Source organism: Pseudopipra pipra, chromosome Z, assembly GCF_036250125.1.
Source record: "Pseudopipra pipra isolate bDixPip1 chromosome Z, bDixPip1.hap1, whole genome shotgun sequence".
In the NCBI taxonomy this organism is placed as follows: Eukaryota; Metazoa; Chordata; class Aves; order Passeriformes; family Pipridae; genus Pseudopipra; species Pseudopipra pipra.
Window position 1 is genome coordinate 9,019,099 of NC_087581.1, and position 27,450 is coordinate 9,046,548.

Sequence of the window (27,450 nt, forward strand, 5' to 3'; positions counted from 1 at the left end):
CCAACCTTAAACTCCACCCTTCAAGCCACCACCACCACCACCATGGTGTCCTCTCTAGGAGGAGGACCATCCAGCAGGGACGGAGCAGGCTGTGTGGAGCTGCTGGCCACAGACAACAAACATCTTTGGTCCTGAAAGCCCAAAGAGTGAGTGAGTCCAGTCTCTGCATATTGCAGTGGAAGCTGAGCAGTGTTCCCCAGTGGCAGCTGGTCAGTGTTCCTTTGGGGGTGACAGGGGTGACAGAGATGGATGAAAATCCCTGGAGCAGAGATGCAGCTATGGACTAGATGCACTACTGTTTTGAAGAACAGGAGGGAAGAGCCAGGGAAGATGTAACCAGACTGGGACATCCAGGTGTTAGTGCAGGTAGTGACTGTGTCATGCCATTGGGCTGGGCATCCATCAGCAATTTATTCTGGCATGGTGCGCCTGGACACTTCTGGGACAAGCCACCCTTCTCTCAGACACTATGATAACTGCATGGCACCAAGCATCCTGCCATCTCGCTCCAAGACAGGACTGCTCCCAGCTCCAGGATAGCAATACGAATCAGAGCAGAGCAGGGCTGGCAGGGCGGGAACTGCGCTGCAGCACTTAGGGGTTTTGCTACCTTCATTTCACAGTGTGGGCAGCCCAAGCTGTGACCATAATAAATAAAGTGACAGCCAGGGAGCAGAGCTCTCTGGTTTCCTGTACACCTCAGGCTGGCCAGGGTAAACACACAACAAGCCTGCACTTCAGACAGGGCCATGCCCACAGCACGTCAGCCAGAGCCCGGACACACGCCAAGCCAGCCAGAGCAAAGCCACTGAGCAGGAGACTTCACAGGACAAGTCCCACACAAGGCAAATAGGCTGGTGCTGAACAGCCTCATTGCCCCACAATGCCCTGCACCTAGCAGACACCTACACCTCTGGAATGGTTACTTATGTCTCTAGGACATCAGGGACGGTCACTGGAGCTGACTTCCAGGGCATATGTGTGCCCCATCCATGCCCAGGCTGCATGGTCATGGAGCATCTTCAGACAGGCAGCACTGAAATGGGCACTGGGGCAGGAGAGGCTTCACGCCATCAGCTAGCCCTGCACACAAGGAGGCACACCCTGTGGCAATTCCCTCTGCCCAGAAACCATGAAAGGACACCATACATTGCAGATGCACTCATCTCCAGTCCCCACAGTCCTCTACCATCCACCCATCTGCTCCCCTCGCATTATCCAGGCAGAAATTACAGCAAGTGCTAACTCATCCAGCACAGTTGAGAACCAGTGTCCCCATTCCTCAGCACATCATGAGGTGGCACCTGCACATCAGCATGACAATCTTGCTTCAAGCTTGGCCCAATTCCAGCTCTCAAGCCTATGAGTCCAAACCTCCCAGTTTCTTCACCCAATCTAGCACATGGGAGCCCAGTTCATGAATGTGCCTGCTTCTTCCTGGCAGAGCTCAGGACATCTCTGAGCACATACCAGCAGGTAATCAGGCAAAGCTGTGGACTGGGAGGGAGGGCAGCACACAGCTCATATGGTCCCAGTTCAGCTGGTCCTGCATGGGTTTGTGGTAGTGTAATATAACCCCCAGCCATCTGCTCGCATGTCCAAGTCTTGATCTGTCTGGACAAGAGCTGGCAGCTTCCTCTCTGGCCTCTTCGCTCAGAGAAGAGGGATAGAGAAGAAAGACCCTAGGCTCCCCAGATTCTGTCCTTCTGGGGTGCTGAAAGGGGGACCAACTGCTGGACGGGATGCTGCTGCAGACAGCCTGGAACGTATCTTTTTGGAAGTTCTTGTGCCACGGCAGAAAGGAGGAGCTTGAAGTGTGCGAAGCTCAAGATCCTCGTCTGAGCCTGAGGATGGGGTAGGGGTATGGCTGCAATGTCAGAGCTTCCTCATCAGGGAGATGCAGGGGAGTCCTGCCCCAAGGACTCCAGGGTGCATGCAGCTCCCCCGAGCGCGCTGCCCACCAGCAGACCCCGCACCACTGACAAACCTCCTTCTTCACCCAGCGCTGCAGCTCTCTAGCTCTGCTCAGAGATGGAGTCCCAATACACACCAGATCCTCAGTACACCCCTCCTCCCAGCACACCACTGGGGTGTCTGCCAGCTCCAACTCCCAACACAGAGACCCCTATAAATCGAGCTCTGCTCTTAACTTCCTACCCCCAAAGGCGGCCCCAGCCCTGCGGAGCCAGGGGATTCCCCGGATCCTCAGCTCGGCTCAGCTCTCCAGCACTGCAACAGCGGAGAAAGCAGCGCGTGGCTCCCCGCCAGCGCTGGCGCCAAGCAGCCCAGCTCCCGGCGCCCTGCGAGCACCACGAAGTGTTGAGAAAAGCTCAGGGTCTGCTCCCGGGGGAGGACCCACGGCCAAATGCACGCTTGCAGCCCGCCCAACTCCGCTCCTTCCCGAGGAGCTGGCTGATCCTGGAAGATGCTCAGTGTCCCTCAGCTCACATGGACTGTGGAGTGCAGAGCAGCGTTAGGAGGCGGGAAGGGGAAAGTGAGAAGCCGGATGGAGGAAACCTCTCTCTGCTTGGGACCAGCCTGTCCTCCGGATCCCAAAATCCTCATGAGCTGCTAGCTGAGGGCAGATGTGAGGAGGCTGGTGGGACCAGACTCCTTCTGCAAAGCACCTGAGAGGCCATGTGAGCTGACTCAGGGAGGGACATCCCCAGCCCTGGCACCGCCCCAGCTCTTGTAGTGCAGGCGGGATGGATCTGGCCACATGTGGCTGGCGAGGCAGTAGCCCAGGCCACGAGCAGATGTGCTGCACTGGGCTATTGCTCGGGTGCTGTGGGCACCAAGCCTCGACCACAGCTGAGCACAACACCTGCAATGCAGCCCAGAGCTGGTGCAGTTACTGGCATGGGCATGCTCATCCCACACAGCCTCCACCTCTCCCAGAGTCCGTTATGGGATTTTGATGGGAGAGCTGGGACAAAGGAAAACATCAGTTTATTACCACATGGATAAGAGGAGGTGGGATAACTCATGGGCGTGATTTTGTGGGGTTGCAGAGATATGAAAGGACAGCAGCAGGCAGTCGTTTGTTACTGTGGGTTTCAGAGATGTGCCAGGACACGGGCAAGGATCAGTTTGTTACTGTAGGGTTACGATGGGAATTTGTGACCCTGTTCATTCCGGCTAGGCTAGAGAGCCTTCTGTTGTTGCAGGGGAAGTAGACCTGTGTGGGACATGCACACATGTGGGGCACGTGGCCATTATCTCTGCACAGGCACCATCCCCAGCGGAGAAGGAAATGCTGGGCCTGTCCCAGCGCTCCAGCAGGGCCAGCCCCGATGGCATCACCTGGGGGAACCCCTAACCAGACTTGGTCTCATGTGCCATGGAAGGGGAAAGTGCCACCATGGGTCTTCATCAGCCGGTCTCCCGTTGCAGACTTTCAACAAGTATTTTTCCTCCTGAAAATTTTCACTATGATAAAATGGCAACTCAAACCCACTTCCAAGGGAAAGCAGGTCGGGAGGTGGACGGGTCCCGCACAAGAGGGACACGAATATGCATCATATGATGTGAGGAGAAACGAGCCTTTTTCTTCAGTTCAGGGACACAAACCCTGCAGCCAAATTTCACCCTGCACGTTACCCATCAAACAAACCACCACAAAAATAAACCCCAAAGAAATGCCCCGCCCAGGGGCAAGGGAAACTGAGTCACAGGCAGGACCTGCCCGACTCCGCTCCTCCGGGATGCTGGGTGGGGGCAGGCACGGTTGGTGAATGAGGGAGGTGCTGCCCCCCGAGAGGATCGAGGAGGGCTGTGCACCCTCGGCGGGAAGAGGGGGTTCCTGAACCTCGCGGGGACCCCCAAGCTCCGCAGAGCACCGCACATCAGCGCGCCGCAGTGGGATCCCCATCCCGGCGCCCCGGCCGGAGCTGGACGGGGAGCCCCGCGGGGGACCACGCACCCCGGAGAGGCGGCGGGCGGCGGGCTCAGAGCCCTCCCGGTCCTGGGGGGCGGCTCACAGGCAGGAAGCGTCCCGGGGCGGTGGCGGCAGATTGGCAGAGCCCTGCTCCAATGGAGCGGCGGCGGCGGCCCCGCCGGCTTCGCACCGCCTGCGCTACCGGCCGCAGCCAGCCCGGTGCGGGCGCCCCGCTCCCGGCCCCGCTCCCGCTCCGTCTAGCGCCATGGACACATAGCCGCGGCGCCACGCAGGAAGGTAGGAAACAGTGCCCCCCGTCCCCACTCCGGGAGGGGAATGGGTCGCCGCCGCCCCGACGCCGCGGTGAGGGGCGCGCGGCTGCGGACAAGCGGCTCCCCGGGGCCGTTTTGCTGCCCGGGCGGAGAAAGTTGGGGAGGGAGGGGAGTGTGTGGAACGTGCCTGTCTGTCTGTGTCCGTGTCCCCTCAAAAAGTCGCTGGCAGGGATTTGCCCTCCCGCTCCCTCCCGTCTACCTATGGGTACCCGGTGCTGCTCCCCCTTCTCCGCCCTCCGCGCCTCCGCCTTGCCCGGAGATGCTCGGGGAGCAGACGCCGTTCCCGGGGTGGGGTCTTTGAGCTCCTTCCCCAACCCCCACAGACACCCACCCCTTCGCAATTTAGACAACCCCGCTGACTCTAAAGGGAGTTTTCTGGAGAAAGGCTGGAATGCCAGGCAAAGCGCCCCCCTGGCAGGGCCCCCTCTTCTCCTGGGGGGTCCAAGTAGGGAAAAGCTGCTCCCAATTAGGAGAGGCGCTGAGAGAGGCGCTTTCCCATGCGCGGGCGCTGGCAGGGCTCTCTGCCTTCCTTGTCCCTCCTTGCCCCAGGATGCCGTCTCAATCCCAACTTCTCTGTCCTCTGCCAGACTCCACGAGTGCCCAGCCCTGAGCTGTGCCCACTGCCCCCCTCACAGGCTGGCTGTGTCACCCGCCAGGTCCTGTCCAAGCTCTACCTCTGGGCTGGTGAAGGATGTCAAAGGGGTCAGAGGGGCTGTCCTCTGCTCAGACATCGCTGTCAGCAAACTGAGACCCCACTGTGACAGGGCCTCTGGGTGCCTTGTGCCTGGTCCCCGTGGATGGGGAGAAACCCAGAGCTACGGCAACTCATAGATGTGTTGCTGTGCCCCAAATGGCGTTGGACTGACTGGCATTGGTGGCACAGCCAGAGCTGGGATGTCCAGGGCTGGCTGAGCGCCTTGGGTGCCAGGAGGTGACCGCTCCACGTCTGGCTGTCTCGTTTGCTGGAGGAGGTGGGGTGTTTGCACTCTCCCTGTTTATAGGAGGGCAGGTCACAGCAAGGTTACACGTGGAGCTACATGAAGCACACAGCATCCCAGCCTGGCACAGGGCAGGGGAGTTTCAGAGGGAGCTGTGAGCTGGTGAAGGTCCTCCTGTGGCAGGGACAAGGATGAGACGTGGCTACAATGTTCCCTCAGCACCCATGCACTATCTGCTCCACCAACCTTGCTCTGTTCTGGGGAAGTGAAAAGGACAATATGTCCTCTCCAGAGAGCTGTGAACTGAACTTGGCAGCCAAAGTGGGACTGGGGGGGGGGACACACAGGGTCTAACACTGGGTGTCACCAACAGTGGGTGAACAGGGACTGTGAGTTTCAGTAGAGTGATAGGGAGGGCTCCCTGGAGGGTGCAGCTAAAGGCAGAGGCTGCCTGCGGGAATGTGGGAGAAAAGCAGCTCTGATTTTGCCCTTCCTACTCCAGGAAGAGGAACTTCTCAGGGAGGGGAAAACTTGACTTGATTATATCTAATAAGCCACTTTTTCCCTGTCCCAGCGGTGGGGGGAGGAGGATGCTTGGCCAAGTGCAGGCCCTGTTTGTGAACGATGAATGAATGACTCACGGCACAACAAGTCTCCCCGCCGTTTTCATGTGGCAGCAGCAGCAGTTCCCCTTTGCAGCTGCTGGGTTCATCATGCAGAAGCTGTCATGCTGGATGGGCACCCAGGCAGCCCACATCCTACACATGGAACTATCCTGCCCTTCTCACATGCCTCACCTGGTCTATCCTGAGTTGGGAAACCCCCACGGAGGGTGACAATGCATGGCATCCTTACCTGCCATGAACTAGCTGAGCATTCAGTTCAAAACCTCTCTTTCTACTCTGCTCTTATTCAAAGGCAACTCCAGACTCTTCCTGCTCACCCAGGCCTCAACCTCCCTCCGGTTTCCTGCTGAATGAGTTCCTGGAGAGCTTATTCCCCTGTGGGTTTGTGCCAACATTGTGCTTTTAGTTCAAGACCTCTTCTCCCTCTCCAGTGTTTACCCTGCTGTATTTATAGCTTCCTTGTTAGGTTAAACAAGCCAAAGGATTCTTGCCTCCTCTTCTCCCGCGGGTTTGGCTCTGGAGGAAAACCCCTCGTGAGATGCTGCCCGCAGGAGGGGGCAGGTGCTGGCTTGTGTTTCTGCTCTTCTCCCTTTGGAAATTTTCAACAACTCTCACAGCCTTTTTTCCCCTCTTCTTGTTCAGGCATGGGAAAGGGTGGCTCTGCTCCTGCCCAAAATATTGCCAAGGACAGAGCTTGGGTGGCATGGGAGCTCTTCCCTATGGGCAATACACTGGGGCTTCACCAGCATTTGAAATGCTGATACAATGCCAGCATCAGGAGTTAGCCCTGGGATGTCTGAGGTGACTTGCTGGAATGTTTAGAGAGTTTTGTTTTTTTCTAAGTGCTCCTGTGGTTACAACAGCATCACATGTATGAAAATCACCAAATCTCTCTGGCTGGGTGTGTCGTGACCTTATGACCCAAGTTCCTACCAGCAAAAATCTCCATGCACCTCCTGGTGATGGTTTTCTCCTTCCATCCAGGCTGTGAAGGTGGGGAAGGGCACAGATGCATTGTAGTTGAGTCTTCCCCAATAGCCAGACTCCCATGGACCATTTCCATGGAAAAATGGAAAATTCCTCTGAAGATTAGAAGCAGGTTTGCAGTGTCAGGGATCAGCATGTTAATGGGAATTATCTCTCAAGTCTGGCTGCTTCCCAGGTCTCTGAGTCACCTTGGCATGGGAGCAGAATGAGGTGAACTTTGGACTCTTTCGAAAGGTCACAGCACCTGAAGCCCCTGGAGCATCTGCTAAGCTTTCCAGTACAGGTGGGCAGCTGGGCTGAAAGACGCAATTCTTCCTTCTCTCCAGTGGTACAAGTCTGGGACATGGAAAAAGCCCCTGACAAATATCTCCTCCTCTGGTGTTTTGGGGTGTTTGAGGTGGGAGAGATCCATGGGAAGAGGAATAAGAAGTCTGTCCAGACCTGATTTGCCTCCATCCTACCAGGACTGTGTGCGCACTGTGGTCACACTGGTCACATCTGATCAGAGAGCTTGGACTCACTCCAGTGGGGATTGATCTTTTCTGAAAAAGCTTACGAGGAATTTTGGAAGTGTCTAGCCAGGGGACAGTGACATCCACCAGTACCCTGCTTGTACATGTTTCCTAAAGGTGCTTTTGGAGAGGACAAGCAGGCTGGAGGGACCTCAGGAGACCTGACATTGTCACGCTGGCTTGTGCAGGTGACGATGGCCTGCATGCAGGTGAGACTGTGCATCAACCAGGAGAGGGGAGGATGCTGAAAGCATTTTGGAAATTAGCTGCTTGGCTCTGGTCCCTCCTGCTCAATATGGAGACGGCTGAAATAGAAGCTGCCTAATGAAAACTGTTTCAAACCCACAGAGATTGCCATATAGGGAGAGGTGGAGACGTTTAGGGCTCCTTCATCTAATGAAATCCTGATGGTGGAAAGAAGGTCATTTGGGCACCTTCTTGTTTACTGTATCTCCTAAAGAGAAATCAAGCAGTGCCAAATGTTGTTGAGAAGCCAGTGCTGAAGATGCACCAAGGGAAGAAGGGATGGGAGAAGCTTCTAGCTTTGGGAGACCATCATCTCTGCAGCAGCTTGGGGAGAATCTTCTGACCCACTGATTTTGGTGGGTGTTGTGCTCAGCTGCAGTTAAGTCTCATCCCACCTTGGGGAGCCTCAGACAGGGCTCGAGGCAGCTTCCTGTTATCCTGCTGGTGGCCTAAGGGGGGTGGATGTCCCCACAGAAGAGCACGTGGGAGGCAGTGGGGCTGGCACAGCATCCCTGGAGCACGTCCCCCTAGTCTAGCGTGGCTATACCCGTCCAGCTGTTTCCTTTGCCTTCCTGTGCTTTCACCATCCCCTTCCTTTGGGACAGAAAGCTTTCATCTTGGCCAGACCGATAGTCAGAGCTGGAGCCAGGACCTCACAAGCCCCTCTTTGATGAAAGTCGACACAGGCATCAGTGCCTTTTGAATTCAATAACATCGTGAAAGGCACAGTTCAGCCCTTGCCTTCCTGCAGAAGTAGATAGGGAAAACCAGACGGTGTTGTCATGCCAGGTCTCCATCGTGGTCCGACCCGGTGCCGTGCTGGTGTTGCGACAGAGCTCCAGCAGCTGTGCTGAACAGCCCTGCAAAGGTCTCCAGGGATGGCCAGGCTGCAGTGGCCCAGCTTGGTTTTGCGAAAGCCGCTGTCACGCAGGGTGCCCAGGCCAGCTGGCATCTCCCCAGATTTCCTTGCAGGGACGGGGCCAGCCCCCAGCTGCTGGGGAGATCTGCAGGAGTCTTTGCTTTCCATGAGTTTTGCCTGAGGCCTCAAGGCTCAGGAGGAGCTGGTGGACCCGACCAGCTATTGCTCCATCCTCGTCTTGCAAGGGCCAACACGCAACCCCGGCGGGTTCTTCAGAGCTTTGGCTGCTTTTGATTTTTTTAGCTCCTGCAAGGCTCCTGGGGGCTGTTTTGTAGCTCCCTCGAGGCTGCTCCACCCCATCCTGGCTTAGAGTTTTGTAGCTTCATGGCTGGAGCATGGTTGTGCCAGGGGAAGCATGCCTTTTCCCTGGCCTCCGTGGTCCTGTGCCTGGCTCCATGTTCCTTCTCCAGCTGCAACTGTGCCTGAGGCCCTGGCACCCCAGCATCCAAAAAAACAGCTGAGTGCCTCCAGTTCCCTCGCTGCTGTGTTCCCTCTCCTTGCAGCACTAGGGCAGGGGCTGCACACAGCAAGAAGGATGAGGGCCCTTGAATGGATGAAAAACTTAAGATAGGCATGGTCTGTGGGGAAGGTCATCTTGGTTTTCACCCCTGGGGCACAGCTGGAGGAATTAGTTGGGGCTGGGGCAGAGTGTCCTGCTGCATCCCCAGGTCCCCATGAGACATATTCCCAGAAGGGTGAGGGTGTGTAATGGTGAGCAGGTCCAGCCATGCATGGAGAATTTTCTTCCTCCAGTGCCTGGAAAGGTCCATGAGAGCTTTTTTTCATTTATTTTCTCCATCTACCAAGAGCAGAGGCATCCTGCAGTAGCATTTAACCCTCCTGGGGTATGCAGGGGACCTCACAGTGCTGCTGACAACGTGGCCGCTGCATCTCCATCAGCAGTGGCATTTCAGGGACAGCAGCAAACGCCTCCCCGCCATCCCTCACCACAACCAGAGGAGGGTGGAGCAGAGCCAGAGGCAGCATTTGCGGCCAGCTCTATGACTTTCCAATTACCAGCTCGCCTTGCCACCGCGTGAGAGGTTCCTGCACCTAATTTTTGGTGAAACGATCCATTTTTCTCAGTAATTTAATAGCGTGGGCAGGCTGCTTGCTGACGGGGAGCCAGCAGCCAGCACCGAGGAGCCTGTGTGCCGGGCTGCCGGCCGTAACCACCTTCCCTGGGCAACGCAGGAATGCTGACCTAATAGAACAGACATTTAAAGAGGAGTTTTGGAGAGCAGCTCAGCTCAGATTCGGCTCACGCACATGGCTTCTGATTGTAGCAGGGTCTTTCCATGCTCCTGCAGGTCCTGGGGACTGGCATGGGCGGAGGGGATATCCCTGATGGGAGCCGGACACCAGGGCATGAGCCATCCCAGCCATCAGTAGGCACAGCAGTTGCCTTATTTTCCGGGAAAAAAAGTTGCTTCAGGGAGTCCAAGTTGTGAGCTGAGGCTGGGTTCAGTGCCCGGCTGCGGCTCTCCCAGGCTGGAAAAGCCGTGGTGTTTCACTCTTGACATTTTCCAAACGAGATGTTTTGATTTATTCTTTTTTTTTTTTAATTTATTTTATTCCCCACCCCAAGGTAATGTTTGGAAGACAAATTTAGCTCGATTTAACTCAAACCAGTTTAAAAAAGTAAAACCACTGAAAACTAAACAAGGCCTATCATTTAGAACAAAATGTTTTGGTTTTCATTTTCCTTTTGGCACGAAAAACACAAACTTTTTTTTTTCCATTTTCCTCTTGACCTACAAACAATTTTGCTGTGTTTTTTTTTTTTCTCCTCCTGGTTAATTCCCAAGACCGCATTGTGCACTGAGGCCAGGGGACAGGCAAGCCCTGGTGCTGTTCCCAGTGGGACGGGGGTCCCAGGATAGGTGCTTCCCCATGGAGACCAGAGGAATCTTGCAAAGGCAAGCAGAAGCCTTTCTCCTCATTGCCAGCACTGACTCAGCTGGGAGCTCCCTGTGGAAAAGGGAGGCCTCTGGGTGTGGGTCTGTTCTGGCTCTCCTAGGGGGATGTGAACCCCTGGGCAGGGCGGAGCTGTGCTGCGAGTGCTGTGCTCTGCTGTTGGGCATCCCCACTGGGAAGGGCGAGCTCTGGCACTGCCTTCTCTCCTTGTTTATTCAGGTTTAAAATTAATCTGACCTTCCCCCGCTCAGACTTGTGCAAACATGGCACATCCCTGAGTGGGGAGCTCCCACCGGCCTGATGGGAACCTTGTCTGTCCATAACTTGTGGCATCACTGTCCCCTCTGGGTGAGGTCCCCACCAGGATCTGGGTGCGGGAGGTGCTGGGGAATGGTGGGGTGTCACTGTCACTGTCGGTGTGTCAGCTTCCTCCTGGCAAAGGCACCTCTGGCCGTAAGTCAGCACACGGTTAATCCTCCGGTATAAGCTGCCAGTGAGTGCCCGGATCTGGCGTCTCTGGGCTGGGCAAGGGGTGGCTGCAATGCTTCCATCCGGGGCAGGAGCCAGTGTACCAGAGCCAGCGATTGTTTCCCCAGCCTTGATCCTCTCCATCGCCTGCCGACCCACCCTCAACTGCCATACCTGCATCCTTCATCCTTTGCCAAATCCCAGCTCTCCTCTTTGCCCCAGCCTCACCGGGCTGTCAGCCGAGCAGGGAACAGGGAAGGGACGATGGGAAGCAGCACTGGGGCTAGACCCGGTGCAGAAACAAGCGTCCGACTCATCCACCACCTGATTTTATTTTATTCCCCTCTCAGTGCCTCGCTGCATACCACAGCCGTGCTTTTTATAGCCCCCAGCTGCAGCCTCGGCGTGCTCCCAGCCAGCTCCCCGCCGCAGCCCTGCTCGCTCTGTGCCAGCAGCTCCGGCCGAGGGGGGATGGACAACATTCCCGGGGTCCCCGTGGCGGTTCAGCGAGAGGAGAGCACGGGCTGCGGAGGAAGGCAGATAATTAAACCCTAACCCGGAGCCACGCTCCCGTGCCGGCGGAGGCGTTTAAAGAGCCGCATTAGTCACCCCGTCGTAGCCGGCGCGTGCCGCGTGCCAGGTCGAAGGCGAGCGCTGGTGGCCCGTCCGTCACCGTCCCCTCTGGTGCTGCCCAGGGCTCTTTCCAGCCAGCCCAAGCCACCAGCTCCTTCCATGAGTCAGTCTGCTATGACATGGGGAATGCCAGCAGAGGGGGGTACCCCTTCCACCCCGAATATCCCCCCAGCCTTTTGGCGGGTTTACAGGGGCTAAAGTGAGATTAAAGGTTCCTGCCCGCTCCCCGGGAGCACTTTCACGAGCACCTGGGGCTTGCTGCTGCGTTTCCGCATCCCGCAGCCATTTCCACAGCTGGGATGTTGCTATGGGATCTGATGCGAGGAGGAGGAGATGAGATAGGGGGTTCTGTTGCAGTCTGCGTGCCTGGAGCACCCCCCTCCATTAGGACGTGGGGTTTACAGAGCGGGGACAGCCGGCCAGCAGGCATGGAGTGATGAGCATCCTCGCTTGGAAGCAGCGGGGGGGCCCGGCGTCTCACTCCCCGGGCTTTCTCCAGACGTGATTTCACCACTGCGGGGAGGGAGCACGGCCAAGGGACAGGCCCTGCTCGCCCCGACGGCACCCGGTTCTCCTGCCGGGGCGTTAGTCATTTGGACCGTGGCTGGGGGTGGGATGTGGCTGTGGTCTCCATGAGACAAGGGTCGGGGGATTGGAGAGCCTGCACTTTTGGAATGCTGTCAGGGGAAAGGGGGAGGGATGGGGGCAGGGATTGATGAGGGGATTTCTGGGCTCCCAGCCCACTGTCCTCTCCTTGCTGAGATGGAGAGGGGGACAGAAGGCAGTGGTGAAGCCAGATGTGCACTGGGCATCTGCAACCAAGCAGGTGGGCCAGGATGGGGCCATCTTTGCCGGGCTGATGCCTGTGGCTGTTTCCCACCCTCCTGGTTTGACTTTTCACAGCTGGACATGGCAGCATGGAGGCAGAGGCAATGCTGTGGAGAGGCACCATCTGCTTCAGGGATGGATTTGGGGAGATGTCCCAAGAAGAGGGCTTCTGCAGAGGTTTTTTGGGTCCCTAGAGATGGGGGGAGCCCCATGGAATCCTGCCATGTCCCCTTATTCAGTGGGGAAACAGAGGTGTTGGGTGCCCAGGGCTAATTTTGAGCCTTAACCAAAACACCATCCAGCTTGTCCTACTTCCATCAGAGGTGTAGGGAGAGGCCAAACAGTGGAATACTGGTGGCGCTGCCATGTGGCTGCTGCCAAGCAGGACTTGGCAGCCTTGGCTCCATGCAGGCAGGGCAGTGAACAGGGGAATGCAGGGAGCTGTTGAGGAAGGGATGTGCAGGGGTGGGTTTTACAAAACTGTAGCTGTAATTTTGACCCACTGTGGGTAGCTGTAGAGGGGTGGCCTCCGAAATCTGCTCCCTCCTGAAGATGATGAGTTTCACTCCTGAGGACTGGGGTCTCTCTGACAGCAGCTCAGTCCTTGGACGAGCTAAGGTGGTTGAGAGGCTGCGGGAAGGGGGAGCTGCTCGTGCTGCCGGCCAGGTGCCGAGCATGACGGGAGAGGGGAAAGCCTCGGAGACTCGTTCCGAAACAAGGCTGCCCTTTTATTCTACTTTACGACTGCATTTTAATATCCACAAACATCCCTCCCTCCCAGGGCTGCTGCCAGCAGAGCCTGCATTGCCTGTGCTTGGCCTGCCGAGAAACCCCGGCCAAACCCTGGGCCCCAGCTCAGGGGAGAGGATTATTTTTCCCCCCTCGTTTTTTTGTAAGATATGTTTTCTATAGCTCTAATTGGACGGACTTGAGCCCCAGCCAAGGCAAACACACCTGGGGGAGCCTCACTTTACAGACCCCATCTGCTGTGTCGGGGGCTCTGCTCCCTGCACAGCCGCTGCCTGGCCCCTTTATAGGGGAGGGGGCTGCTGGGGGTCGGGGGGGGTAGGACCACTCCCACGCCAAACCACTGAGCAACCTCCGAGGAGGAGGAGAGCCCAGCGAGGCGGTGCAGGGAGATGGTGCAGAGGCATTGGAGGCACCCAGCAGAGCCCCATCCCACAGCAAGATTCCAGCCCGGCGTGGAGCTGAGGTATCTCCCCCCTGCCAGTGCTGCTGTGGTGGCACAGGGCTCTGTGCCCACCGAGGTGTGATGCTGTGTGTGGGAGATGCAGCGGGTGCCAGCAATGTTTTGCCTTCCTGGGGTGACCGCATGTATATCAAGGGGTTGCAGCCCCCCAAATGTGCATGTGCCTGTGGAGGGAGGATGTGGGGGCTCCTCAGCATGTTGGGGTGTGTTTTGGGCTGCAGGACCACCTACCCAGTGAAACTCATCCAGGGACTGTTTGGGAAAGCAAGCAAGGGACATCAGCATGCCAGGCCACTACAATGGCTTGCATTGACAGCCAAATCCATGCTGGACTGAGCTTTGGGTGCTTCTTCCTGCAACTGCTGACTTTTTTTGTGGGTCTACTCAGCTGGGCTCTTCTCCTTGAAGTTGTTTCAGAGTCTATCTCCAGTGCTCCCCTTACCAGTCTGCTGTGCAGTGCTGGCACCCCCGTGCCAGGGTCTCATGGGTTTCATACCACATCAGTGCTTAGCCAGAGCCAAGAGAGCTCTTGGGGGTCTCTGCTTGACCACGTTGGGGTCCCACCTCTTCTGGCACTGGGGTGCCTGCCCTGACAGTGTGATGTGGGCCAGGGAGGATCAGCATCCTTGGGTGGCACCCAGCACTTGGCTCGTCCTGGGGTACATTTTGTCCCCCCTTCCATGTGCCATCTCCTAGGGATGTGCAAGGCACAGTGCTGTCCCCCACTCCATCCTCAGGGATGTATTTAGCACATCATCCCCTCCTTCTCTGCCTGCCCATGCAGTGAGCCGGCAGCACTGAGCAGGCATCACCACTGCAAGCTGCCCTCCTGGTGCTCAAGGTGCCACTGACTGCTCCAAGGAGGAACTCTGGCACTCCCTTCGCCCTCGTCCCTCTGGCTGGTGCTATGGAGATGCTGCCTGCCTAGGGAAATACTGTGGGGTTTTGAGTGCATTACCATCCCGGTGCACCCAAGCACTTTGCATCAGCATCGCTGACTTGGAGCAATAAGAACTGAAGTGGCAGCTTAAAATCCAAAAGGTAGGAACCAGCCTCACCAGGACCTGCTGTTTCCCTTCAGGCAATGGGCTGGGCTGGGGGGGTTGTACAGGCTGGGATATGCTTCTTTCCCCCTCTGGCAAGTGTGCCAGGCCAGAGGATTTCTCTGTGCGTGGCTGGGCTTTGGGGCATAGCTGGAGCTGGGGCTGTGCAGAGGGCAACTCGAGCATTTGGTGAAGGATTTTGGAGCTGTCTTGGCCTCCAGTCAGAGCAGGCTGCAACGGGAACATTTCGAAATTCTTTTGGATGAGGAAAATTCCACGGGCAGCCCCCCTCCAGAGAAAGTTTGGGATGGCTGAAATGTTTGGAGTGAGAGGCTGCTTGCTTTTGTTTACTCTGAACTATAACATTGGAAGGGGGGGAATCCAAAGGAGAAAAAAAGACAATAGGATCGTGTAAACAGAGCTGGCCCTGAGACGGGCCGAGGCGGCTCTCCAGCACTGGGGAAGAAGATGTGTCAGCACACTCACTGGATTGCCCTGCTTTCCCCCACTCGGATACGATCACACTTAATCTTTCAGGAGAACTTGGCTGGGTTTTTTTCCCCTAGCAGAAAACGAGCTGGACAGTGTTTTTCCAACCTTCTCAACTTAGGCAGGGCTCAGCCCCATCCTCTGGCTCTGTGCTGCAGCCCCCAGCTTTTTCCCACTTTTTACTGCTTTTCCACCTCTCCTTTTGGCTTGGGGGCTGCCATCTGATTAACTTGCAAGAGGTTTGGGGCATGGGTGCTGCCTCAGTGGGGTGTTTCCCCAGCATCTGTCCCTGCCATGTGCCTCTCCTGAGCTGCCTCTGCTCAAACTTGGTGAACTGAGGTGTCTTTTACAACCTTAATTATTCAGTGATTCTATCAAAGTGGGTAGGGTTGACTCCAAGGCTGGAGAAGACAGACCATGGCTGTCCCACTAGGTGCCAGAAACTGGCACCGGCATCCCCACATCACACATTGTCAGGGGTCTGCAACTTCCATCCCTTCCCCCCACCCATAGTGGTGTACAACAGGTTAACAGGCCACCCTTTGGTGGTGGCTTTATTTGGCTGCCCAGGTGGTCCTTAATGACTCCTGAAATCCATCTCCAGCCCAAAAGGGATTTTGTTTTGCAAAAGGAGTGACAGCAAATTGCTAGCTGGGGGAGCATTTGTGTAAGGTGAGCTGTTTATTTTGGCCCTGCAGCGTTTTGGCTGACCCGTGCGCCTTCATGCCTCAGGGATGGAGCTGAGCCCGATGGCTTCTGGGCTCTGGCCAGCTTTGGAGCAGGGGGAGGGATGGGGGAGCACCAGGCATGGGGATGCTGTGGGGCCCCTCTCCAGATCAGGGTTCCCAGCTCCAGGCTGCAGTTCATCAGGAGCATCGGAAGAAGCTGGATTTGCCTGGGCATTCACATGTATGTACAGACATATCTGTCCCCTGCATTTATGCATGTGTATGCTCTTGTATCAGCTCTAGGGCCAGCTTATGGGGGAACTTTGTTCTGGGAGATGCAAATGATACTGGGGGGGCAACATGCTGGGTTGCAGGGTGGTACCCGGCTGCTCTGTCCTGCTGGAAGCTGCAAGTTCACTGAATTCGCTGCCAGCCTGGGCTGAGCCCAGGAGCAGAAAAATATCCCAAATCCTAAAATGTTCCTGGGACAGGAAAAGCCTTTCCCACCCTGTTCTAATCACAGGGTGGCCCGGCTCTCTGCTGGCAGGTCCCACCCGTGTCCCCAGATCCGGCACTGTGCCCAGCCCTGTCCTGCAACCATGTGCCAAGGACAGTGGGGATGCAGCACACTCCCCCCCCCAGCTTTCATGCCTCCACCCTAAAAATAATCTCCAAGCTGTAAAGAAACTCACCAACACTACAGCTACAGCACTGGTAGGTTTCTTTACAGCTGAGAAATTATTTTTAGGAATTTCTCTGGCACGTGGCTTTGGAGAGGAGAATGGGGGGATGGGGATGGAGAGGGGGGCGCCCCTTCTCTCCCCCCTCAGAATGCAGCGCTGCCAGCTGGCACGGTGTTGGGGCTGCTGGCTGCTAACAGAGCCCTCGCTGTTTTGGCCCTTGCCAATGCCTCCGGTTACAACCGGGAGCCAGAGACTTTTTCCCGCAGGATGGAGCAGAGGAGGGCGGAAATCAGGGCGTTGGGGTGGGAGTTTCCCGGCTGGGGTAGGAGCAGAGCCTGACCTCCACGATGCTGCTGGCATGCTGAGGTGTGTGGTGGCCCCCCGGCCCCAGGAACCGATAGCAGCTGCTGGCTCCACAGAGGAGAGAGGTGACCCTTGGGTTACTGGGGGGGTCTGGGCTTGGCTTTGGACACCAGTGGGGCTGTGCTCAACTGGGCATCATCAGAGGGTATTGGAGGGGGTTGGTCTGGATGGAGACTTGCATTGTACCTGGCTGTGGACATAACTGGTTCCATGGGCAGTGCTGGGGTTATCCCTGAGTTTGGGCTGAGCTGGAGTTAACCCCACTCTTGGGTTGCGTTTGGTTTAGCCCCACATTTGAACTGTGTAACCCCATGATTGGGCTATGCTGAGGTTAACCCTGTGTTTGAGCTGAGCTGGGGTTAACCCCACTCCTGAACTGCACTGAGTTTAACTCCATGTTTGGATGGCATAACCCCACATTTCAGCTGTGCTGGGTCTAACCTCACATTTTGGCTGAGCTGGGTTTAACTCCACTCCTGGGCTGCGCTGGGTTTAACCATGTATTTGGACTGCACTGGATTTAACCCCAAGTTTGGACTTCACTGGAATTAATTCCTCTCCTGAGTGTGGGTTAGTGGAATTTAATTTTGCTCCTGGATTGCATGGGGTATAATCTCAATTTTGGACTGCCCTGAGTTAAATCTCACACTGGGACTTTACTGGGTTTAGTCCCACATTCAGCCCCTGTGCACAGGGCATATTGGACTGCAGTGTCCTCACAAGGAAAGACTCCAACTGGTTTTACTGGTTTAACTGGGGTAATTCCAATGTGCTGGGGTTGCACTGGCTGCAGCTGTGCATGTGTGTGTGCTGGCCCAGCCCGGCATGGCATGGTACCCACAGCATGTATGGGGATCCATGCACCCCACCAAAGTGGCACAGAGGAAAACAGCCCTTTTTGAGCTCCCCAGGGCACTGGAGGGGCTGGGGACAATGCACAGAGTATCACCCAAGGTGGGCAAGGTATTGCCTCAAGTGCGTGGCCCCAGTGGCCCTGGAGGTGGTGGGGAACATGCTTCCTTCCCTCCCAGCACCCTGCTGGGCTTTCTCCATGCAGCCAGTGGCTGGGAGGGTGCCAGTGGTTGTTGCAGGGGGTTGTTGCTCCTCACACCTCAAAGTTGCATGTTCCTGCAATGATGATGAAAATCACCAAGGATGCAGGGGTGGAGTGCTTGTAGGTCTCTGAGTGGATCAGTGGGCACAGGGAGGTACTCGGACCATGCCATGGGTCCTCACAGTGGGACATGGTGCTTCTGCAGGGCTTCCAAGAGGAGAGGGATTAGTGGGGCACTGCTCCCAGCCCCACAGGAAAACTAGGAGAGGGGATTCCTGCTGCTTTGAAATGTCGCCTGTAGGATGGCATTCCAACATAGGACATGTTTACTACAGCAGGCACTGGCAGAAAAGAGGGTTTGGAGTGCAGGGCTGGGGCAGCACCCCCAGTTCAGGATCAGGAGTACAGAGTGATGCCATCTCTGGGGCATTAGAGCCAGCTTTGGGTCTTTGCCCATTGCAGAGTGGCTTTTTGCAGGTGGGTGACTGTCAGGGCCTGGCACATGGCAGGCAGAGCTGCCAAGTGCTCTTGGGTCATTTGCCATATCTCTGTTACAGCAATGCTGCCTCTGACCACCCTGAGGAGAGGTTAGGAGGCATCTCAGTTTTCTGTACTCAGTGGGGAGCATCTCACATGTCCCCATTGCCATCTGCAGCCCTGAGGCACAGTGTCATCTGTTTCTGTCCCCATCCCCACCATCCTGGCTCTGTGTGCGGCCCATTCTCTTTGAAGAGTGACTTCAAATGAAGCAAAACAAAAAACCCTAAAAAAACAAAACCCACTGTCTTTTAAAGCACTGAGTGCAATGGAAAGTTGGCTTCCCCCAGGAATCTGTGCCGGGCTTTGCCAGGCCACGGCAGGGCACAGCACAGAGCAGCTGTGCTGAGGGGACTGCCCCACCCCACATGGACATCAGTGCTGGTGCACATAGCCGTGATTTTGGGGGAAGTTTTGGCTCACAGCATTTAATTTTGGATGCAGGAAGGGACCTATGGCAGGATTTCTCCCTGCTACTCCCCAAAAATTTTGGATGAGCTCAAATGGTGCCCAGTGGAAGAGCAGGGTTGGTGCAGGGTGGAGCATGGCACCTTGTGTGTCTGGCTCACATTCATGGGTACCACAGGCAGCCTGGCCACCCTGGCCATGCCAGTGACAAGAGCATTCCATGCTAATGGAGCAGGGTCTGGCACCACTGCCCTTCCTGCCAGGACCAAACCACTCCTCCAGGCTGAGCTGGGTCCCTCTGCCCTGGCCATGGCACTGGGAAATCACACAGCCCTGGGCAGGCGGCAGACGTCTCTTCGGCCAGGATTAGCATGCAGGCAGGAAGAAAAGCTCTGATTGTTCCCTCTGTCCCGGGTTGGCTCCAGGACCACTGCGCTGGGACTCTGAGTCCCCAGAATGTGTCACCACTGGTTCAAGCATGAAGGGATGTTTTCTCTGCCTGTGTGCCCGTTTGTGGGGGTGCAGAGCCACCAAGGAAGGTGGCCTGGCCATGCACACCCATGTGTTCATCTGCACGCTTGTTTTTCCCTTGGCCAGGGTGTTTGGTGGCAGAAAATACAGGAATCCTTCCTGGGCAGGCTGTCTTGCAGCACCAGGCCCCCTACCATGCCACTGCACCCAGGGATGAGGGCTCCAGGTCTTCCCTGGCTCTTTGGCTCCTTCCGCTTTTGTTTGTGGCCTTTGGGCAGGGGAGGAAGGGCTTGCCCTGCTTCTTCTCTCTGCAGTGGTGCTCAGTTGGAGATAGGTTTTTGGCAATGCTCGTGGAGGTCATTCACTAAGACAATGTGTGACTGGAGGGGCTTGGAGCTGTCCTCCCCCACACTGTGCTGGGAGGGGTGCCCCTGTGAGGCAAGGCATGGGGTGGTGGGGTGAGGATGGGGACTGCTTGGCGGGGGCCCTGGGACAAAGGGTGTTGAAGGGTGGAGGATGCAGAGTGGGCCTCAGGATGAGTGGTGTTAGAGTTAGGGTTGGGATTAGAGTTAGATCATTGAGTTTAGGGTCTAGGTTAGTGGTCCCTAACTAGACTTAACCACTGGGGTCATTATGGGAATGTGTTGGAATTCATCTGGGGGCAAGGTCTGCAGGTCCTCTGCCACCAGGTGAGGCTCTGAGGTGCCTCTGGGTCCTCTGGTGTTACCAGCCCCAGACAGGACAGGCCAGGCAGGGCTTCTTACACTGTTCCCTGGGGACATTAGCAGTGTCTGGCTGCAAATCGTGACATGCCCCCAAGCTCTTCCCTTGTCCATACAGGGAAAGAGGCCTTTCAGTGTTGCAGCTGTAGGGTCATTTTTCCAAACTGGCCTTGAACCAATCAGCGTCCCTAAGACCAGGCAACCTCATGTCAGCAGTGAGCCAGTGCCCAGAGCATGTTCTCCTGCCACAGAGCAACATGGTGAGGGTGAGTGAAGGGTGCAGCAGCTCTGTCTTCACCCTCTGCAGCGTTTGAAAAAACAGGGTGGTCAGGAGAAGAAATTATTTTATTTTAAAACTTTTTCTCTTTCTATACTAACCCATTCTCCCTTTTTTCTGACATCCTCCTTTTCACCCCCCACAGAACCATCTCTTCACTCTGGCCCACGTGGTGTATGGAGTTATTTTTGTTCACTGCTTTTAAGACAAAATACACTCATTTCTGTCTTCTTTTTTTTCTTTTTTTTTCCATCGCCAAAATATTTTACTTTCAGGCCAAATGTTCCCAGTTACTTACCAGCATAGTTTTGGCAGAGACCTTTTAACTGATGTTTCTTGGGAACATTTCTACTGGTGGTTTGGTAGGAAAAGCTTATGACAGTCTCATGAAATTATTTACATTTTGGGCTTGTGTTTGAGGCTGCCTGGCATGTTCAGGACAGGGTTGATGTGGGGTGCCACACGCCTTCCCCCCTGCAGCAGATTGCCTTGTAGCTCTCATTTCCTTCTCCAGGCGGTTTGGTCTGTGGCCACGGGCACCCGACCGCAGGAGGGGAACCAGCAGCTGCTCTGGGGTGCCTTTGCTGGGCTGGAGCATCCATCCCTCCAGTCTCTCAGCTGTTGAACCCTGGGGGACACAGATTTATGCCTGCACTTGGGGCTGACAGGGAGCTCACTGCCTCCTGTGCCTGCAACCCCTGCCTGCTTGCATGTGAGAGCAGAGCCCAGCAGTGTGAGTGTAAATAATAGGCCTATCCATTCATGAGGGGTGGGCAGAAGGGTCTTCTAGGGAAAAATGCTTAATTTCTGACTGATACAGGCAGCGTGATGGTGCTGATAGGGACAGTGTGATGCTGGCCAGGATGGATGCCCTGGCATAATGCTGGCTGGCACAGACAGGGTGATGTGGCTTGTGTGGATGGATGGGGTGATGCTGTCTGGGATGGACAGGGTGACACTGGCTGAGATGTGCAGTACTATGTAGGCAAGACCAGATGCAGGGTAATGCTGGCTGGCACAGACAGGGTGATACTGGCTGGGGTGGATGACTTAAAGCAATGCTGGCTGTGGTGGGCAGGGTGATACTGGTAGGGTAGGACAGGGCAATGCTGACTGTGTTGGCCAGGATGATGCTGATTGATATGTGCAGGTTGGGATGCGTATGTTGATATGTGTAGGTTGGGATGGAAAATGTGATGCTGGTAGGGAGACTCCAGTCTGTGGCAGGGGTTGACCCATGAAGAGCTGGGTGCACATCCCTGACTCCACATCCCCTGCACTTCTCACCCCAGAGCCACTGGTGATCTCTGAGTGTGAGGAAGGGATTTCAGGGCCATTCAGCCACAAATGGCCCAAAGGGGTCATAGATCTACATGGAACCAGCCTCATGGACCAGATCTACGTAGATCTACATGGACCAGCCTCACAGTGGGTGCAGGCATGGGCAGTGATGTGGGACTTGGTACAGCCTGAGTTTTCACAGTCCTGCTCTCCATGGCTGTGTGAGCCTGTTTAGATCTAACTGCTGTCTCCTTCCATGTAAATACAGGCCAGAATTTCTCTTTGGTCCCTTCCCACTCCAGCTGCACTTTCACGGGTCTCTGGACCACCCTGGGACTGGGAGCCAGCCAAGGCTTCCAACACAGGATTGCAATGGCAAAGAACCCTTAATCCCGCCAAGCCACACGTCCCCAGCCTCCTGGTCAGTGTTTGCCCTTTGCATCCCCCCTCCAGGCACAGGGACTGCCAGCAGCCAGGAACCAGCTGTGACTGTGGCACAGACCCTGCCAGATGTCACAGCTGGTGTCCTGGGATTTGGTCCTTGTGCTGTCCCCAGCAGGATGGAATGAGACAAGAAGGAGATGCAGGGTCCATGGTCCTGCAGGAATGCTCTGTGATGTGGACCCTGCCAGCTGTTCTACTGCAGGGGATAACACTCTTTTTCTTTCTGCTCTGCCTCCCCAGATGCGCAGTTCCATCCCAGGCCTGGGCAGGGTGATGGTGTTCCTTGCAGCAGCCCTGGCATCAGCCTCGCTTGCCATCCCTGGGAGTTGGGGAGAGGAAGGTGAGCCCCCACTGAGCCCCCCACATAGCCCCCCCCCCATCCCAGGCATGAGGACCCTGAGGGCACCCCATTCCCCCCAGACAGGAACAGACCTACCAGAACTAGGGCACTCATGGAACGCAGCCCTGTGGTGATGGGAATCCTCTGGCCAGTGCCCCCCTGCATCCGCTCGTTACCCAACCCCAGCTGGGACCAGTCCCTCCTAGTCCTCCACTGTGTGAAGCAAGACCCCACAGCCAGTACCCACTGCGGGATACAGCCACAACCTGTCCACCTCCACTCCCAGCCCTGGCATGGGGTGTCATGGAGTGCTAACACTCATGTGGGGATATGTGTCCCTCCAGGTGTGCAGTATGGACAGCTGGGCTCAGATGTGACCCTGTCGTGCGCTGGTGCCCCTGCTGGGTAGGTCTTTTCCATGTACACTGGAGGATTTATCCAATGGAATGGTTTACAGGGTGGGCCTGAGATGACCTGCCATTCCTGTCCTCTAATGCAGCCTGCCCGGTCTCTCCTCTCCAGCTCGCCAGTGCAATGGAGACGGGCAGGTGCTGCGGCACTGCCAGAGGGCTCAGCCATCCAGCAGGGAGCCCTGGTGCTGCCAAGTGCCAGCTTGGCCTCCATGGGAACATACAGCTGCCATGGCGAGGACGGTGGCCTCCTGCACGCCGTTTCCCTGCGTCTGGGGCGTGAGTAGCGTGTCTGCTGGCTGGGCTATTGCATGGGTGTCACCCCACTGGGATGGGTCAGTGATGCCTGCACCCCTGCCAAGGGCTTGCCAAAAGGGGTCTTTGGCATCTCTGTGTGCTGGATGTGCTGTGGGATGGGGCACCCTCACTGACTGTCCCTTTCCCCTGGACCTCAGACCTGCCAGGAGTCCCATTTGTGTCCTGCAGAGCATCTGACTACGAGAATTTCTCTTGCTCCTGGACCTCCAGTGTGGAGACCTTCCTCCCCACCAGATACATCACCACATACAGGTGATGTATCCCCACAGGGCATGGACTGGGGGGGTTATGGGTTGAGCTCTGGGTCCTAGCCAAGGTTGAACACCAAATCCAGCTGGCCATCCCACCCACACCCTGGATTCACCTCCTGCCTCAAGGACCATGCTGCACCCCTGAGCAGGTCATGTTTTGGAGTGAGCGAAGCTCCAAGCATTTAATTGCTACCTGGGGGGACCTCAGCATCACTGCGGGGCTGGCACAGGCAGGCTCCCGCCCTACTGACACCTCTGCCAGCACCAGAGGGACTATAAAAGAGAAGCAGGTCATCTGCAAGCCGCTATGCTCCGGCATGCTATGGAATGAAAGGAGCCCTGACAGCATCGCTGCTTCTAATTATCCCTGCGAGCCAAATTAGCGAGTGGCTTTGAAGTCCAGCAGAGCTCATAAAGTACAGCCCTGCTGAAAGCTGCAAGAGCCAGGGGCTTGGTGCGGAGGGGGCTGCGTGGAGCATAAGGGGCTCTGCAGGGAGAGAGTAGTGAGAAGCAAGGGATTTGGGGGGCTCTAGGGGAAGTGTGAAGCTGCTTTTAGCAGCATCTCTGTATCTTTGCTGCTGTGTGATGAAACTCCAGGCAGGGAAGGGGGTCCTCTGGGGAAGACCCTCTTGGACCCCACAATCTCTTTTCCCTGGGACCCCCACCTCCTGCTGCCAGGCTGCTCACTAACAGAGGTGAATATGGTTTTAGTTCTGTCTCCCTTGCTGTCACATCTGTATAGATGTGGGAGTAAGGGGCTATTCTGCAGTGTGGAGACCCCTGTCTCTCCTCTGGGTCACAATGGGGTTGGCTTCATGCTGCCCCCTCATCCTCATCACCTGCTTTTTCATCTGTCTCCATGGCAGGAAGAAATCGCTGACAGGTGAAGAGAAGCGGAGGTATGATTGGCTCCCACCCTGCTCCTGCTCCCTTGGGACTGGGCCCCATCCCAAAGGCTCTGCTGCAGCCTTCAGCAGAGACCCCAAAGTGAGGGCTGGGGGTCCCCGTTGGGGAGCCATCTCTAAGGCTGGGGGTTTGGGAGAAGGGCTTCCCCCATGAAGGGACCTTCCCAGGGGGACTGGAGCTGGGATGGGGGTCCCTTCTGTTGTGCTCAGAGGGACATGGTGGACTCTGGAAGGGTGAGTGCAACTGAGCCGGAGGGGCTGCCTCCTCCACTAGAGTCTTGGCGTGGAGGTCTCCCATGGCACCTCCTTGACAGTGTTGGGAAACTATGCATGATGGGCAGGTAGGACATGTCACCACCCTGCCTCCCCACCTACAGGAACAAGAATGGGCACGTGGGGCTGTGCCTGCAGGATCCATCCCACCCTGGCACCTGCACCGTCCACAGGTCAGAGTTCTGGAGCTCCTACAGGATGAACATCACTGAGGTGAACCCCCTGGGCTTCAGCTACCGCCTCCTTGATGTCACCATGCAGGCCATCAGTGAGTCCCCATCCATCCGTGTGTCTGTCCCAATGTTCATCCATCCCCCGGGCTGTTACATTTGGGTGACAGAGGGAAACCCAACCTCTCCCTGCATGGCAGTGCAGTGTGACAGGGGCCTTCTGTCCTCTCTCTCACAGTTAAGCCAGATCCTCCAGAGGGTTTGTTGGTGGAGCCCATTCCCCTGGCCCCACGGCGGCTCCACGTGAGCTGGAAGTACCCCTCCTCCTGGCCCAAAGAACCCCACTTCCAGCTAAGGTTTCGGCTCCAGTACCGACCCGTCATCCACCGTTCCTGGTCTGTGGTAAGCGCTGTGCAAGGAAAGGCAAAGCCAGCATGGGAGCAGGGTGTGCATGGGGCTGGAGAGGGCAGTGGGGGATGCCCCTGCCTGCCCCACACCTCCCCTCTGCTGGCACAGGTAGAGACAGTGAACCTGTCAGAGGTTATCACAGATGCCTTCGCCGGGCTGGAACACGTGGTCCAAGTCAGTGCCAAGGATTTCCTGGATGCGGGGAATTGGAGTGAGTGGAGTGCAGAGGCCCGGGCAACACCAGTCAGAGGTGAGAGGGGGACAGGCTGCATCCCCCAGCAGCCCTACCATGTTGCACAATCCCTCCCTGAAGTCCCTCCAGCACCCTGAGCTGCCTCTTTCCAGTCACTTCTCCATGGCACCCGTTCCCCCAAATACCAACCAGAGCAAGTCTCAGCTCCTGGGCCACTTAAAGTTGGGAGGCAGAGCTGCAGGACAAAACATCTCCCAGCCCATAGCAGATGTGCTGCTGTGCATAGCAGATGTACTGCTGCCGTTTGGGGATTGTCCCCTGCAGACTTGGGGCAAAGTGGGGTTCCCAGAGCACCACTAGCACCTTGAGGGCACCCTAGGGCTCGTGGGATCTCTGGGGCATAAGGGTACCTTCTTTGCTCCTCTCTGTGGGTCTCTGCAGTTCTGTGCATACTTTTGGGTGAACCTTTCCATCCCCTCTGTCCTTCCAGACCTGGCCACCACAGCGAGTGAAGAAACCACTACAGATGCCAGACTGGAGAGCCTGGCTGAGGAGCCCTCCCAGGCTCCCAACCCTGAGCCCATCAGTGAGTAGAGATGGGGTGGCACTCAGGAGTGCCAGGGTGGGCACATGTGTGGCTTAGTGCAATGGGAAGGGTCTCTTGCTCCATGCCCTTGTGTGGCTGGGCTGGTGGGGTGTCCAGGAGCTTGCAATAGGGTCCCCCAGATGCTGGGGACTGTGGCATCCCTTGGCTGTGACAGTCTCTCTGTTTCAGACCGCAGTGACCCCTTGGAGAAGATGGCTGTCCTGGTGTCCCTTGGGATCTTTGCCTTCTTCGTCCTGGCTGCTGTTCTCATCATCACCATCCTCATCTGGTAGGTTGGGTTTTGAGACTGAGGGGTCTGTATGATTGCTGTCCCCATCCCATTCTTGCACCTGAACCCTCAGCATGGAGTGTCCTGTGTCCCCTGAGCCCTGCTCTGGGGTCCCTGCCAAGACAGACTTGATGCTCCATAGGGTGGTTTATGCTCCCCTTGCAACCCCCTGTCACATCCAAGCCTATTCCCAGCACACTCAGTGCTGCCCAGTCTACCTGGGGTCTTTCCAATGAGCCCAGATCCATGGGACCTTTCTCTGTATTCCCCAAAGATGCTGCTACTACTAACACCCCACCAAAGGCTCCTGCCTTGCTGGGGGCTCTCATGCTCTAGTCAGCGCAGACACCCCTTCATATGTCTTTGCTTCTTAAGAGTTCTACACTGGGCGTTGCCCATTCTCCTTGCCATGCTGTCACTCTGCTGTCAGTCCCTGTTCCCAGCTCAGTCCTCCTCTATCTCATGACCAGCTTCTGCTGTAGCCCTGGAGATGACCTGACAGAGAGGTTAAGCTGAGCTGGGCACAGTTGGGCACAGATGGATGGGAACACAGAGCAGGATCACTGGGGTTGTGGGCAATCCCAATGCTCCAGGGAGCTGCTTGGGGTCTTCAGCCATTACTACTCTTTTCCCCAGGCTCCGGATGAGGAAACATGGCAAGGACAAGACCAAACCCAACTTCTTGGTTGCTGCCACCCACTTGAAGGCACTACCAAGTGAGTCATGGTGCAGGGTGGGTAATGGGGCCAATGAGAGGCAGGGAGTGGGAAGCGGGTCAGTGCCCCCTTGACACCCTGTCTTCTCTCTTGGCAGAAGCCCAGATCCTGTAGTGAGCCCTGGCCGATCCCTGCTCCCTGCACCTGCTTGCCCACACGTGGGACTTGATGCCACTGCTGGCCCCCAAGGATCCCACACCTCCTGGGTCACCCACAGCTGTGGACACTGCCAGAGCCCCAACACCCTTGGGCTGCAGGATGGATCCTAAGGAGAGAGGTTCTGGCTCCCAGGAGCATTGGACTGCCCAAGCCCACCAGGAGCCGGCTGGAGTCACTTCAGGCTCAGGGTGACAGGCCAGCTCCACCTCTGAGCGCTGCTAAACAAATGGGGATAAGACACTGAGCCAGCCCCACTTCACTGCCTAGTGTTGAGGGGGACCATGGGTGTAGGCTCCCGGGGGTGCCGGGCATCAGTGAGCAGGGGGTGCTGAGCCTTGCCCGCCACCGCCCACCAGCCGCCAGCAGGCGGAAGAGAACTGCCCCCACCCCTTCCCTCTGCCCCTCTCCCCCATGCTGTGGCTGGATGGAGCAGTGATGCCAATAAAGGAGTTACGCCAATGTCCCCAGTAAAGGGGATATGCCATTGGCACTGCCCAGA

General features: G+C 56.6%; 1 protein-coding gene across 5 annotated transcripts; it reads left to right on the plus strand.

The window, feature by feature from the left end:
* Window positions 1-4,017: 4,017 nt before the first annotated feature.
* Window positions 4,018-27,450, plus strand: IL11RA (interleukin 11 receptor subunit alpha). Of its 5 annotated transcripts, none has more exons than XM_064642990.1 (13): window positions 4,048-4,174; window positions 22,174-22,273; window positions 22,618-22,678; window positions 22,796-22,962; window positions 23,139-23,253; window positions 24,119-24,151; window positions 24,535-24,698; window positions 24,839-25,002; window positions 25,117-25,258; window positions 25,692-25,787; window positions 25,977-26,076; window positions 26,713-26,792; window positions 26,890-27,450. In XM_064642990.1, exons 2-13 carry the CDS (start codon window positions 22,174-22,176, stop codon window positions 26,904-26,906), a joined length of 1,239 nt encoding a protein of 412 aa, XP_064499060.1. In that variant the 5' UTR covers window positions 4,048-4,174; the 3' UTR covers window positions 26,907-27,450. The 5 variants fall into 5 exon arrangements, with proteins under 5 accessions (XP_064499058.1, XP_064499062.1, XP_064499059.1 ...); XM_064642991.1 differs by lacking the exon at window positions 4,048-4,174 and adding an exon at window positions 16,785-16,804; XM_064642988.1 differs by lacking the exon at window positions 22,618-22,678 and having other exon boundaries at window positions 4,018-4,174.

Coding starts and splice junctions, on each gene's coding strand:
- IL11RA (XM_064642988.1), top strand. CDS start 4,033: ATGGAGCGGCGGCGGCGGCCCCGCCGGCTTCGCACCGCCTGCGCTACC. Junction 4,175..22,173: donor CCGCGGCGCCACGCAGGAAG/GTAGGAAACAGT, acceptor CTGCCTCCCCAG/ATGCGCAGTTCCATCCCAGG. Junction 24,699..24,838: donor TGTCACCATGCAGGCCATCA/GTGAGTCCCCAT, acceptor TCTCTCTCACAG/TTAAGCCAGATCCTCCAGAG.